At 39.8% G+C, this 14,471-nt stretch overlaps 1 protein-coding gene across 2 annotated transcripts; it reads left to right on the forward strand.

Annotated features, from left to right (window-relative positions):
- Positions 1-3,100: 3,100 nt before the first annotated feature.
- Positions 3,101-13,190, forward strand: slc16a6b (solute carrier family 16 member 6b). 2 transcript variants are annotated; one of them, XM_026916694.3, is made up of 6 exons: positions 3,101-3,529; positions 5,277-5,531; positions 6,851-6,994; positions 8,414-8,542; positions 8,921-9,790; positions 10,082-13,190. In XM_026916694.3, exons 2-6 carry the CDS (start codon positions 5,294-5,296, stop codon positions 10,315-10,317), a joined length of 1,617 nt encoding a protein of 538 aa, XP_026772495.3. In that variant the 5' UTR covers positions 3,101-3,529; positions 5,277-5,293; the 3' UTR covers positions 10,318-13,190. The 2 variants fall into 2 exon arrangements, with proteins under 2 accessions (XP_026772495.3, XP_053095321.1); XM_053239346.1 differs by lacking the exon at positions 3,101-3,529 and adding an exon at positions 3,540-3,705.
- The last annotated feature ends 1,281 nt before the right edge of the window (positions 13,191-14,471 follow it).

Here is a 14,471-nt window from a genome sequence, read left to right on the forward strand (position 1 = left end):
TACACAGCTAATGGAGCAAACAAGCATTAGGAGGTCACATAACACCATTTGTAATCACACAGTCTTATAAAAGCAGAATAAGTTGTATTAAAATATTTAATTTACAAGTCAAATTGGAACTATATATATATATTTTTTTCACCAAAATCACTTCTACATTTAAACTATGGGCCAAACTTTCTGCCTGAGTCTGGCACTGGCACAGGAGTAGCTGTTTTATCTGGGTAACTTCTTTTTGTGCATTTTTATGTCCCATAAACCACATCAACAAGTCCAGTTGAGACACTGAACATCTCTGCAAAGCCGACTGAGGTGAGTATGTGATGATTTAGACATGTACTTTACACAATGCTAAACTTTCTTTATATGTTCACTAGCCTTGTGGCCACAGTGCAAAAAAAAAAATTAAGAAACATACTTCAGACACGAAACATGTCTTTGGAGAAAGAGGGACATTTTGTACATTTCACCTTTCCTCTGTTGCAACAGTTTAATTGAGAAAACTTCCCTTTTGAACGCTGACACCTCCTTCATTTCCTGTTCAACATGAACTCATATAACAAGGTGAGAAGATTCAGTATGATTCATTAACAAACACTTGCTCGGGTCTTACTCATAAGACACAGATCAATGAAATGAAATGAAAAGCCTTTATTGTCATTGTATATCTCTCTATACAATGAAATTAGGAAGAGCAAAGAGCCACTGCATCCATGTCCGCCGCTATCTTTACAGGCAGTCGTGGCCAAATGGTTAGAGAGTCGGACTTGCAACCTGAAGGTCGTGGGTTTGAGGCTCAGGTCCGGCAGGGATTGTAGGTGGGGGGAGTGAATGACCAGCGCTCTCTTCCACCCTCAATACCACGACTGAGACCCTTGAACAAGGCACTGAACCCCCAACTGCTCCCCGGGCGCCGCAGCAAAAAAGGCTGCCCTCTGCTCCGAGTGTGTGTTCATGGTGTGTGTGTGTGTGTTCACTACTGTGTGTGCACTTGGATGGGTTAAATGCAGAGCACAAATTCCAAGTATGGGTCACCACACTTGGCCACACGTCACTTCACTTCATAAAAGGTAGTCTATAGCTCAAGTGGGTTTTATTGCCATACCATGAAAGAAAATTAGCCAATACAACACAGTACCTGTGCACGATGTACAGGAAGTGCAAGTGTAAAAACTGCAGCGCAACAAGCCATATGAACAACAGGAGCTTTTGTAATGTAAGTGACATTATACAAATTAACCAGGGCAAATATCAAACTCGTAATTCCCAGAATATGAATCTAACAGCATAAAAACCAGATAAATGTATAGCTGTTATAGTTTAATTTGTACCCTTATGGAAAAATCACAACCATTTCACATATGGACATATATTTTTCACATTTGATTATGAGTTATATGTGATCATGTGAAAAAACATGTCGACATGTTATGCTCTGAAATTTGCAAGTGCAAATTCAAGTAAACACATGTGACATCATCATGTGAATACTATGTGATCACATGTGGAAAAGTCAAGGTGAATGTGTGAGAACAAACATCTGAAAATATAAAATATAAAACCAGATGGCCTACATGGGACAAGGCCATGTGTGGAAAACTACAGATGACACAAAAACCACATGTGAATTAATTACATGTGACTTTTCCTTCAACGTATTCGTGGCAGAACATATTCTCTTTGTCCTTAATTATGAAACAGCAGAGTTAACAGGGTGTTGTTTTGAAACTGTAGATAAGTCCTTATCAACTATGTCTGGGAGGCGAGTGCGCATGCGCATGACGTCAACGGCAGCAGACTTCCCTCGTGTAACGCGTTAATGAATTTATTCTTGTCACTTTTTCACACGTATATATGTGTCTAAGTGTTAAAAAAAAAGATTATAAAAAAATAAGATGAATAAAACGCAAGACTTTCAAGCCCAGTCGTGTTGAGCAGGAGAGAGAGAGTGTTGAATTGATCGCCTCAGTGTGTCTCTGCTGCTCTAATGTGGCAGCGGCACAGAACTGGAATAAACCTGTTCTGCCCGGTACAAACCCTCACGCGCGCACAGAAGCGGCTCTGCTCTCCACTGCGGTCTCGAGCGCGCGACCCCGGATGTCTGCAGGCTCGAGCTTCATTCGCCCTCACTACAGAAAACACAGCAACACAATGCAACACAACACAACACAACATACATCTATGTAAAAACACATCAAGTAAAAACTAATGAAACAATAATAATAATAAAAATATATGTAATATATACAATATATGCACCTATAAAGCTAATTTTATATTATATATGTATACACAAGGGGATTCATTATTTTATTTATGTCATTATTTCTCCTACATTTTGTCTTCGAACAGCATATAAGGTATATAGACTAAACTATATGCTTAAAAAATATAGGATTTTCTTTCTTTTTTCTTTTTTTCCCTTTTTTTTAAACCAATAAGGACATTTACAGAAAGACTGCATGATAAGGTTGCACATTTCTTTTTTTTAAAAAATAATTACTTCATATTTCATTTTTAAACAAATACTACACCACTAGGCTTCATGGCCATATTAACATATTTTCCAGTAATGCAAAAGTGCTTATGGATATTATAAATCATATTATATTATTTTTATACTACATTATTATATTTGGAAAAGGTTTTTAAAAAATAGGCTATAAAGTGGGCGATTTATTTCCTTGAAAAAATATATGCACCCAAATGATGATTCTGTACGCAATGCATATATATATATATATATATATATATATATATATATATATATATATATATATATATATATTTTTTTTTTTTTCACTTTTTAAAGAAATTAAATATATACGTAGGCTAATATAGAGAAAGGAATTCATCAGTAGTACAAATAATGTTTTTATTTAGATTAAAAATATTACTATGATATTTGTTTTAAGATATATATATATATATAAATGTGGGTGTGTGTATATATTTGTGGATTTGTTTTGTGGACGGTGTGTGTGTGTGTGTGTGTGTGTGTTTAATGCTTCTGTGTGGAAGCTTTATGAAAGTGCGACACGTGAGCGCGCAGTTAGAGGGACGCGCGCGCTCGTCGCTCCTCTTGCCGTAGCGGTGGCGCGCGTGCCCGCGTCTCCCATACCGGCTCGAGCCGGTATAAAAATCTGCCAAGAGAAAGACAGAGAAAGAGAAAGAAAGAGAGAGGGAGAGAGAGAGAGAGAGAGAGAGGGGGTAAAAAGGGGGGAAAGACGAGGACAGACCGGTTATATAGGTGATGCTCGCGCTGGAAACGGAGTTACAGATGAATTAGAGCACGCGAGCGGTAATAGTGTGAGTTGGAGCCTCTGTAACAGCGGTACTTTTACCCACAGAGGAATAAACCGCTCTACATTCACAGTGTTACTGCTGAGTTCTGGGGAAAAGTAGCTCGGGAACGTGAAGATGCTGGTCAGGTTGCTGAAAGGAAGGTAGCCCGGGATTGTACTGTTGCTATTTTTGTAAGTGGACCACCGAATATTTTCCACATTTTTGCCCAGTCAGGATTTTTTTGGTAAGTAAACCATCATGTCATGTTCATAAATGTGTTGTGTCAGAGTAATGTATGTGCCTAGTGACATGTTCCAGGGTTTGATGGAGGGATTTCTCTGGTCAGAAATGTATCAGTGATGTATTCATCAGTCCCTCATTTGCACACGAGGAGGAAATGTGTGCAACTCTTCAGCCTTGGTGAGACTGCTCGCCTGAACCATCAGAGCTAATGCAGTGTGTCGGGAACTTGTTTGCACTGACTGGTTGAAGCCGGTTTGTTAGTGTTAGTTAGTGTTTGGAGCAGATCTGCATTGCTGTGCAGTGAAATGATGCTCATGCACCCTGAACAGGAACTGCACCATTTATAACATTTATTATAAATCATAAACATGTTAGCCACATGGAGAAAAAAGGGACATACATTTCTTTATTTTCTCTCCTACTGTCACTAATGTTTGGAAATGCCGGAAGTGAAAAGTTTACAGAAATAAAACAACGTCCTCTCAGTTCCTGTAACTAACCAGCCTGCTACCGCTTCTAAGGGTGGTGTGTGGCGTAAGCTCCGCCCACATGTGACGCAATCAGACTGCGTCATCAGCGCTGGTCAAGCGACCGACTCGGGGTCGGCTCATGAATTATTAATGATATTAATGAGCAACGTACAGAAATACTGACGTGTGATTGGCTGAGGGGAGAACGCGTTGCTGAGGCAACAGCCTCGCGCCCGGGCGTCTCTGCTGCTCTGGTCTTAATGAATATTAAAATTATTAGTTTCTGCTAATTAAATCACGTCTTTTGTGTAATCTTTCATCAAATGCTAGCTAAAATTGCTCTAGCAAAACTATAACACACACATATATATGTATATATATATATGTGTGTGTGTGTGTGTGTGTGTAAGGATATTTTACTAATACAATCATTAGTAAAATATGTTAAGGTGACATCATTAGTAATTATGATCCATTCACATAGGATAATCAATCACTGTATAAATCACAGAAATGTCTTCATAATTTACACACAGCTCTTCATTCCAAAAATTCCATGCATGCCACATGCACCTGATTTAAACATAAACAGACTGATTTAAGCTTATTTTGAGTGTAAACAGTATCATGTCTGTAGGCTGAGTAAGCTGTCTCACACTTCACAATCCTTTATCTGAGTAGAACAAGCACGCCATGTTTCGCAGAGGCGTCAGAAGGCGGATTGTTTACATACAAGTTCAGATTACACCTGGAGCAGAGGAGGCTGAATATGTATCAGGTGAACCTCACGCTCTGATGTCTCCATTGCCTCGGAGAATCACGTGTCGCTTCTGCGCACTGCTCCGCTGAGGTTCATGGTGATGTGCCGTCACTAGAGGGGTTCCTTGTATCTTGCCTTGGAGCCTCAGACGATTTAGATGTTACATCAACATGACAGAAAGGAAGCACTGTTCATCACTGCTCAAATCATTCCCCTTATTAGGGGAAAGGGAATATCGCTTTTGATTTCATGACACTTGTGTTGCTTGGTGATTGTTAAGTAGTGAAAAAGACAGCGACATACTAGAGGAAAATTAGTTTTCAGCTATAAAATGGAAGAAAAAGGGAGTCTTTTGTTTTTTAACCAGGACACATTTAATTGTATGACTGATGTATTGGAACTGCTGAACCTTAGTGTAAAGGTTAGCTATATAACAAGTGTTATGTTTTTGTTCACACCATGCTGACCGTGTTTCTCACTACAGTCTGTACATATTTACTGTCCCGCTTCTCATGCAGGACGTGACGAGTCGACCATGATGGGACCGATGCCCACTCTGCGCGGCTGCATGAAACCCAACGTCTACTCGCAGGTTCCTGATGGAGGCTGGGGCTGGGTCGTGGCCGTGGCTTTCTTCCTCGTGGAGGTTTTCACTTACGGCATCATCAAGATCTTCGGCATCTTCTTGCAGGACCTCACCAACCATTTCGGAGAGACAAACAGCCGGGTGTCCTGGATCGTCTCCATCTGTGTCTTCATCATGTCCTTCACAGGTTAGACGCCCCTGCTGAGATCAATCAATAATCTGTTTTAGGAAAATGGTGGTTCTGGATGGAGGATCTGGATGGAGGATCTGTTTCAGGAACAAATGTTTGAGGTGCCTTCTTCAAATCAATGTTTTAGAAGTCTATTTTAATTAAAAAACAGATTTTTAAATCTGGGGAAAATTAAACATTAAATAAAAAAATTCAGTTTTGGAATATGATTTGAAAAAATAAAACAATTGAAGAACCATTTTAGGGGAAAATATGACAGTTTTAAGCAATATATCAAACAATTAATGAATCTGTTTTCATGTTTTCAGGACAAAAAGGAATAAATTAGGCATCCATTTAAAAAATATAAAATACTTTGTTTTTGTAGAAAAACATTTAGAGAAAATTTTGGGTTTTTTAGGAATACATTTTAAGGAAAGCTGTAGATTTTAAAGAATCAGTTTTACGGAAAAAAAAACCCAACTAATTTTTAAGGATCAGAGTTAGGGAAAAAAATTTCTAGGGAATTACTTTTTAAGAATCAATTTTAAGAAAAAAGCAGAATTTTGAGAATCAGTTTTCAGGAAAAACAGTTTTTAAGACTCTGTAGGGAAAAAATAGGAGTCTTTTTTTAGGAAAGAAGCAAATTAGGAATCTGTTTTGGGGAAAACATTTTATTGATTTATTTTAGGAGGGATGACAATTTATAAATCTGGATTTGAGAATTTGACGAGAAATATTGCAGTTCTCGCTTCCCCCTGTTACTTTGACCACATTTATCCCACTGTAGGTATTAAATCACGAGTCCTCGTCTGCACTGAGACTCATTTCTCATTATGAGTAGAAGCACTTTTGGAAATGGGTTATTATAGCAAGAGCTTTCTGCGTAAGGAAGCATTTCTAAAGACTGTACGCAATCAGCAGCCATGTGTGCATCACTGCAGTCTCCTGTGAGCCATTATGGCAAAGCCTCTGGTGAGCCTGGTGAATGCAGGCGTTATCACTCTGCCCTGAGCTTAAAGCAAAGATCACTGAGGTGAACACTCAGAGCCTGGAACTAACAGTAACGCAATACACTGCGTCATGGTTCATGGCACATGTAAACATTTCTTCCAGCTGAACGGCGCTGCTTTTTATACTGTGTAAACAGTATGGCTAATGACTCAGAAGGGCAAGTCTGAATCTCGCCCTCGCAGTTATATGCATTATATGCTTTGTCATCACACTTTGCCTTTCATTCATGGATTAAAGTTCATATTTCTTTGTAACATCACCGGAAGAGCTCCTGATCTTTGTGCTAATGGGGTGTGTGTGTGTGTGTGTGTGTGTGTCTCCAGCTCCTCTCTCCTCAGTGCTGAGTAACCGGTTTGGATTTCGGCCGGTTGTGATGGTCGGGGGTGTCCTGATCAGTTTGGGTACCGTCACCACCGCCTTCACTACGTCCATCACTCAGATGTACATCACCACAGGACTCGTTGCAGGTACTGTGCTTGTGTGTGTGTGTGTGTGTGTGTGTCCATCCAGGCCATTGAGATGTGTCTAGTAGCACTAAATCAAGTTGAAACTGGAACAAACCATTCTCAAATAAATGGGAGAACTCCCTTGATACTTTGTCACTATCCCTACGTATCTGTGTATGTGAACATGGAACAAACCATCCTGAAAAGAGGGGAGGTCTGATATTTTGTCTCTCCAACTATCATCCTGTCTGTTTAATCCTGCCCCTCTCTATTAGTCTAACAACATGAAGATTAAAAACACAGATTGTTTCTGAAGATGGAATAAACCATTCGTGAATAGAGGCGGAAAAATCTGTCTGTCTGTTTATCTTCTAACCCTGTCTACATCAGAAAGCAACCAAGTCAGTATCCAGTCACCTTGACTCACTGCTACTGCTTGTGTGTAAAATGATTTGCTTACTGCTGACTTGTTGATACACTGCCATCTGTGTGGTGTGTGTTCTGTGTGTGATCCGTTTTGTGGAACTCCCTCAGGAAAAGCAAGCATTTCTTCATGATTGGTGGACGCTACACACTGCTAAACTTTTAACAAGAAGCACAGACGTCATCACACAATGTTACATAACGTTAGCCAGCGTTTTTGTTGTCTTGCTAATAATAAGCTAGCTAGCATTTATCTAGCTAGGTAAAAATGAAGTAGCTTGTTACCTAACAGTGAAAAATGGCTTGAAATGTAGCTGGATGGCTAATGTTACGCTAGCTACAGTCGCCGAGGAGATGGAACGGCTTAACGATATATAAAACCGTTCTTCAGCACAGCTGGAGCACTGTAATTAGCTCACCTTTGTGCTTGCAGTGACAGCATTATGAAAACGCACGTCTCATACTCAGGGTAAACCTGAGAGGCGGGTGCAACACCCACTTCCTGTTTTAGCACAGAATGTAACGTGTGTATTTCAGTTTTTGTTCTTTTGAAAATGACCACCATTTTTCCTGAAGGTACCGAGAGAGAATCCGAACAGTGCTGTGACTGACCTGCCCTTCCCTTCTTATGGAATTTGCTGAGTCATGATTATCTGTTGTACTCATAATTATTGTAATTTGCCTGAAGATTTGAATCTTATGTATCAAAATTATGCAAATGACTAGTCTGATCAGCCCACTTTTCAGTTTCCCTTGCCATTCCTCTTTATTTCAGTGCACTGCTAGCATTCCCCTGACAATCACAACTTTTATTTCTGCTCAGTGGAAACCCTCCTAACACACCAATTTTCTTTCTTTGTCCTTTTTTCCTCTTTTCTTTTTTGTTTTGTGTGTCTCTCTTAATTGCAGTTTTCTTTCAGCGCAGTCTCCGACGGCAGCCAGCGCCCGAGTGCTTTAGCGTGACCTGAGCCCGTGCACGAGTGGCTGTTATTCTTCCTTTGTGCTGTTTTATTTCAGGCCTCGGTTACTGCCTCACTTTCCTGCCCACCGTCACCATCCTCTCGCAGTACTTCAACAAGCGCAGGTCACTCGTCACGTCCATCGCCTCCACCGGAGAGTGCTTCTCACTTTTCGCCTTGGCTCCAGGTAACGAGCGCTCGCTCAGAACAGCTCGTACACACAACCTCTTCAGGACCGTCTATAAGTCAAGTTAAATATGTTCATAAGGCACAATAAAAATGGGCAATTATTATGACTCAAGCTAGTTATTATGATCAGTCTTAGTGAATATTAGTAATAATTTATTTGTCACACGGTGTGTTATACTCTTTATGTCACACGGTGATACTCTTTATTTTATGGAAAATTTGAAAATTTTAATTTTATGTAAACAAAATGACCAAATACATTGAGATGATACTTGATGCTTTCTGGTCATAATGATCAGTTATAAAATTCATCATTATAATGCTACTTTACCACTACTATTTTCCCACCACTATCATTTTCCTCCCCATTTTTCAGCCTTCAGCGCCTTGAAAGACCAGGTTGGCTGGCGTAACTGCATGATTGTCATAGGGCTCCTACAGGCTTCTGTGATTGGCTGTGGAGCCCTGCTCAGACCAATCATCATACAGCCTGCATGTTCTAAGCAGGAAGAGGAACTGGCAGGTCCTCAGTCTCCCCTTAAAACGAATCCTGAAAACAAATACGAGCTGGAGAACGAGTTCACGCGCACGTCGTTGAACTCCGTCGACTCCGGTGTTCAGTCCATCTCCTCGGGAGAGCAGAACGTGGCCTTGTCCAACATCTCAGAAACAGATCTGGAGGAGGTGGAGAAAGGAGAGAGTGAAGATGATCAGGCACTGCCTTCCATTCCTCTAAAACAAAAACAGAACGAGGAGAGAAAAAGGAAACGCCTCGATTTATCGCTGCTAAAAGACATCAGCTTCATTTTCTACTCTCTCTTTGGCCTCTTTGCCTCGCTGGGTTTTTTTGCACCACAGCTCTACCTGATTGAGCTGAGTGTGTCATACGGGGTGCAGCGCAACAAGGCCACTTACATGCTCTCCATCATGGCTGCGGCTGAGATTTTTGGCCGCCTGTCCATCGGCTGGATAATGAACCGCAGGCCCATCCGCAAAATCTACATCCTGCTGATCTGCACGGTGCTGCTGTGCCTGGTGCTCGCACTCTTCCCTGCCTTCTCCTCACATTTCTGGGCACTCGCTTCCTGCTGCGCCATCTGCGGCTTCCTGTTTGGCACGGTCGCCTCCACCCACATCCCCATGCTGGCCGAGGACGATGTGTTGGGCATGGAGAGGATGACGATGGGTGCCGGAGTTTACGTTTTCATCCAGAGCTTTGCTGGCCTCGCCGGTCCACCACTCGCAGGTAAACACCGTATGATGTAAATATGAAAAAAATCATATGTAAATATGATGAAAATTTGATTTAATTCTGCCATCTCTGGTATGAAAGTTACCACTACTAAGAAGTCCTGTTAGAAAATGTTCATTCGTCCAGAGGAAGTCTTAAAGTTTTTGAAGAACCCTCCATCAATCCAAAAATCTCTAACCAGATACGATGTCTAAATTCATATTCTCAATTGTCCCTGAAAAGATACGAAGTCGACATGTGTTTTGTTCATGGAAGTGTGTGTGTGTGTGTGTGTTTGATTTGCAGGCGTGTTGGTGGACAAGATGAAGGATTACGGCTTGGCGTTTTACTCCAGCGCGGCCGGGGTGTGTGTCGGCGCTTTTTTCCTCTCACTGGTGCGACCGGCTAAAACCGGTTGGAGCTGCTGCAGGAGGGACAGGAAGCGTGTAGAACAGGAACAGGAAGTTACGCCGGATGACTTCCTGGAAGTGGACATAATTCTGGAGAGTAGTGAGGCGAAAAAGAACATGGCACAAGTCTGAGATACAAACATACACGCACATGAACACGCACACACAAGACTTGAACAATACACCCAAAGATGGACGTTATGGATGTTGATTCCTTTTTTTGTGCCTCATTTTCTCTCCAATTGTATTTTTTTTTATGTTAGTTTTTTTTTTTTTTTTTGAGACCAAATGAAACCTCAAGCTGGTGATGCTGCTGTTCTCATTAACATAGTCTTGATTTTATTATTTTGTGTAGAGGTTGTGTCGATCTCAGTAAGGATGAACGATATGTTACAGAGGATACGTTACATCACCAGTTAGCATTGTTTTCGACAATACCAGGTCGCCAACTGTTTTATCCTTTTCCTTGTTAAGTAATTTATTTGTCAAAACATGTGGCAGTATTTAAAAAGATGAATTCCAGTGCAGAACAATGACTGTAAGCTTTTTTTTTCCTAAGCTCTAAAAAGCTAGCTGTTGCGATACATCCTCATATCGCCTGGCCCTGTCTCAGCACTGTATTATTTTATGTAGTTTACACCACAGTTTGTTTCTGGATCCATAACGGCGCTTATTAGAGAGCAATTTCGCCAAAATTTCTCAATGTCAACATAATTTGCTTGATGAGAAATACAAAATCATGCAGAGTGTTTTAATAAAAAAAATGAGTCAAGTTGGAATCGGTCACAATGGCAGAGAGAGGAATCAGTGATCCAATGCACTTAAAGCGTGACACTATACAAAGCGGGTGTGGTCATTAATATGGGGCGGAGTTAAGTTCAAATAGCTTTTTCTCAGAAACAGTAAGTGGATTTTTTTTTTGATGATGACCTGATCATTTAAAAAACATAGCTGCCATCAGCCAATCAACTTTCAGCAGGCATTTGACAAGGTTTCCATTTTTTTTACTGAAGAAGGTTTGTTACAGTGAAAGTTCTCCTCATTCGTTGTTTTAAACCATAAGAATTTGCCTTTTGGATCATTTAGCCCCGCCCACTCTCATTCCTAGGATTTTGCTGTATCTTCGAAGGATTCAGTAGACCCTGACACTCAATAATTATCAAAAACATTATGCGATTTGAAAACAATTTGGTCACCACATGCCAATCTCATGAGAGGGTGGAGCTTAATTTACTCAAACAGCCGAAACTTATGATTGAGTGCATGGATTCACAAAAAAATTGAAGGATAAGATTCTGATTCTCGGGTTATTCATGAGGGGGCGGGTTTTGTTCAAATAGCTGTTTCTCAGACACGGTAAGTCTGATCAAGCTGAAATTTAGTGTACTATGTTGTTATACTAATCTATAATTGGATTTCTGATGAGGTTACTTAAAAAAAAAACAATCAGCTCTCAGCAGGCTTCTGAGAGAGTTAGAACTGAGGTATTGTAACAAAATTTGAACAAAACTAATTTATTATAAAATTGTATATACAGTAAAGAAATCAGAGTTTGTCTATTTTTCTAGAATGTACCTTTTTGATAAACACTCTGCATGACTTTGTTCACTTCTCAACTGAAGAATAATGCTGACATTTTGAATTTAAGCATCTCTGTTTATGTTTTTATTACTACAGTGTGTGTGTGTGCAGCCACACAGCTGTAGGCATCGTAGGTGATCTGCCACATACAGCTGAACTGACCGGGGGATAATAGTATGATAAAATCGAGAATCATGATAAATGATGAGGCTGGATTAGAATCCAGCGTGGTCTCTCCACTCGAGGCATTGTTGAGTCCATATCTGAAATGTGGGCCTTCATCATTCACGTCTGATGTCATGTGTGTTTGTTTTTGTTTTTTTTCCAAACCTTCCAGCTTATACTTGTGTTGTGAACAGAATTACAGGATTGCTTTCTCTGAGAAGGAACCCTCTAAGGAACCTTAGGGGACAGACTCTGACAGATCTTCCTGTCCAAAAATGCTGCCTGCTTAGGCAGCCTTCTTTCTGAGTGATGCACAGCCAGATGCTGACTATGACAACATTGTGCATGTTGAATGTGCTAATATATTGTGTAATTGATGATTGGCACATTTATTATTGTACTACTTCTTCTTCTTTTTCTTCTTCTTGCATTCCAGGTAGATCCAGTGACACGTCTTCCATGTTGTGCATTTCTTTTTCTTTGTTATATGTGTAAAATGTGTAAAGGAAGAAGAAGATGAATGTAGCAACACTGTTTTTTTTTAAATATAGTAATCCTGTATCACTACCACAACACAAATCAGAATCATTTGTATTTATTTTGATATTTAATCCGCTTATTTTAATTCATTAGAGAACTTGAATATGTTGCGGGCGAGAAACAATCTGACTCATAAAACCTGAAAGTGTGTATGTAATAACGATAGGCCCCACTCTAATACTGATTTAATGTGCCCTTCACCACTTCCCTTCGGCTCTACTGGAGTGCGTAAGATGAGGGGTCGAGTGGCCATCACTTGAGATATGAGTTTTTGGAAGTTGTTACCTTGAAGGCCATGCTGCAGTCTGAGGCCGTTTCCTTTTCCAAATGGTGGACAAAGCTGTTTATCAGAAGCAATAAAACTTCAAACTCATGATTATACGAAGGACATGTTTAAAGCTGTATTGGAGCGTGGGGATGTTTATAGACTTGAACCCCGATGCACACACACTCTATGACTTGAACAGCTTTGATTTATTGTATTTTGTCTCAGCCATAATGTTATGATTGCACTGTATGTTGCTGGTGTTTTCATTTTTTTTTTTTTACATCACATTGGGCATCTGATTTAGTCTTAACTCCTGATTTTTTTTTTTTTTAATGAAAATTGTGTGCAACGAAACCAAACCACAATGTACAGTTTGCCTCTGAAATGCTGCAACTGCTGTACTGCAATTAGATTGATATTTACAAAGAAATAAATTCTGTTATTAATTTTATGGGCTATCATTTTTGCTCTAATGTGCACACAGGAAGCTGAATAAATCACAACACCAAATGGTCCCATTATCACAGAAAGATCAACACTTCTGATATCAAACTTACTTTCATGTCAGGAAATAATAGAACAGAAACTAGAGAACAATTTCAGACCAAAAGCATCATTTTCACAGACCAAAATGTGTTTATTACAAACAAAATGTTTATTATGTAAGGAATAAAACATCTGGGGGTGTGTGCTGTCATAGGAAAATAATCAGTGCCTCTTTTTTGTCTTCTCTCTTGAAGTAAATAAGATTAAAAAATGCAGCTTGTCATGTTACAGAAAAATCGTAAACTGGAGACACAGGAAAGCTTAGAGAAGGCTTCACCATATCAACAATTAGATGTTTTCAATCTGATTATGTGTCAGAGCTGCTGTTATAGAAAATGAATCAACACCTTCTGACCAATCAGAATTGAGAATTAAACAGCGCTGTGGAATACCAGAGAACTGTTTGGAAATGTACGCTAATGTTACATAAGAAACAGGCTGTTGATCCAACAGTGCCACCTGCTGTTAGTTTTATCCTGTAAAGCCTAACCCTTTTTCCTGATACTAACTGCTCAAAATTTAAAATTCTTACTTTAATGTGTATATGTGTATACATATATATATATATATATATATATATATATATATATATATATATATATATATATATATATATATATATAGACACACCACTGACAGGTGAAGAGGTGACTTGAATAACATTGATTATCTCATTACACTGACACCTGTCAAGGGGTGGGATATATTAGGCAGCAAGTGATGTTCTCGAAGTTGATGTGTTGGAAGCTGGAAAAATGGGCAAGCATAAGGATCTGAGCGACTTTGACAAGGGCCAAATTATGATGGCTAGAGGACTAGGCCAGAGCATCTCCAACCAATGGAAGGACATCCGGAGAACCGGTGAAAGGGTCATAAGCACCCAAGGCTCATTGATACACGTGGGGAGCGAAGGCTAGCCAGTCTGATCCAATCCCACAGAAGAGCTACTGTAGCACAAATTGCTGAAAAGGTTAATGCTGGCTATGATAGAAAGGTGTCAGAACAAACAGCGAATCACAGATTGCTGTGTATGGGGCTGCGCTTGCCTCTGTACACTACTGCAATGGATTTGAAATGACGCAATCAAGATGTGAAATAGACTTTCAGCTTTATTCAAGGGGTTAACAAAAATACTGCGTTGCCTGTTTAGGAATTACAGCCATTTTTTTTACGAAGTGCCTCCATT

The sequence above is a fragment of the Pangasianodon hypophthalmus genome, chromosome 13 (genome assembly GCF_027358585.1).
Source record: "Pangasianodon hypophthalmus isolate fPanHyp1 chromosome 13, fPanHyp1.pri, whole genome shotgun sequence".
Lineage (NCBI taxonomy): Eukaryota > Metazoa > Chordata > Actinopteri > Siluriformes > Pangasiidae > Pangasianodon > Pangasianodon hypophthalmus.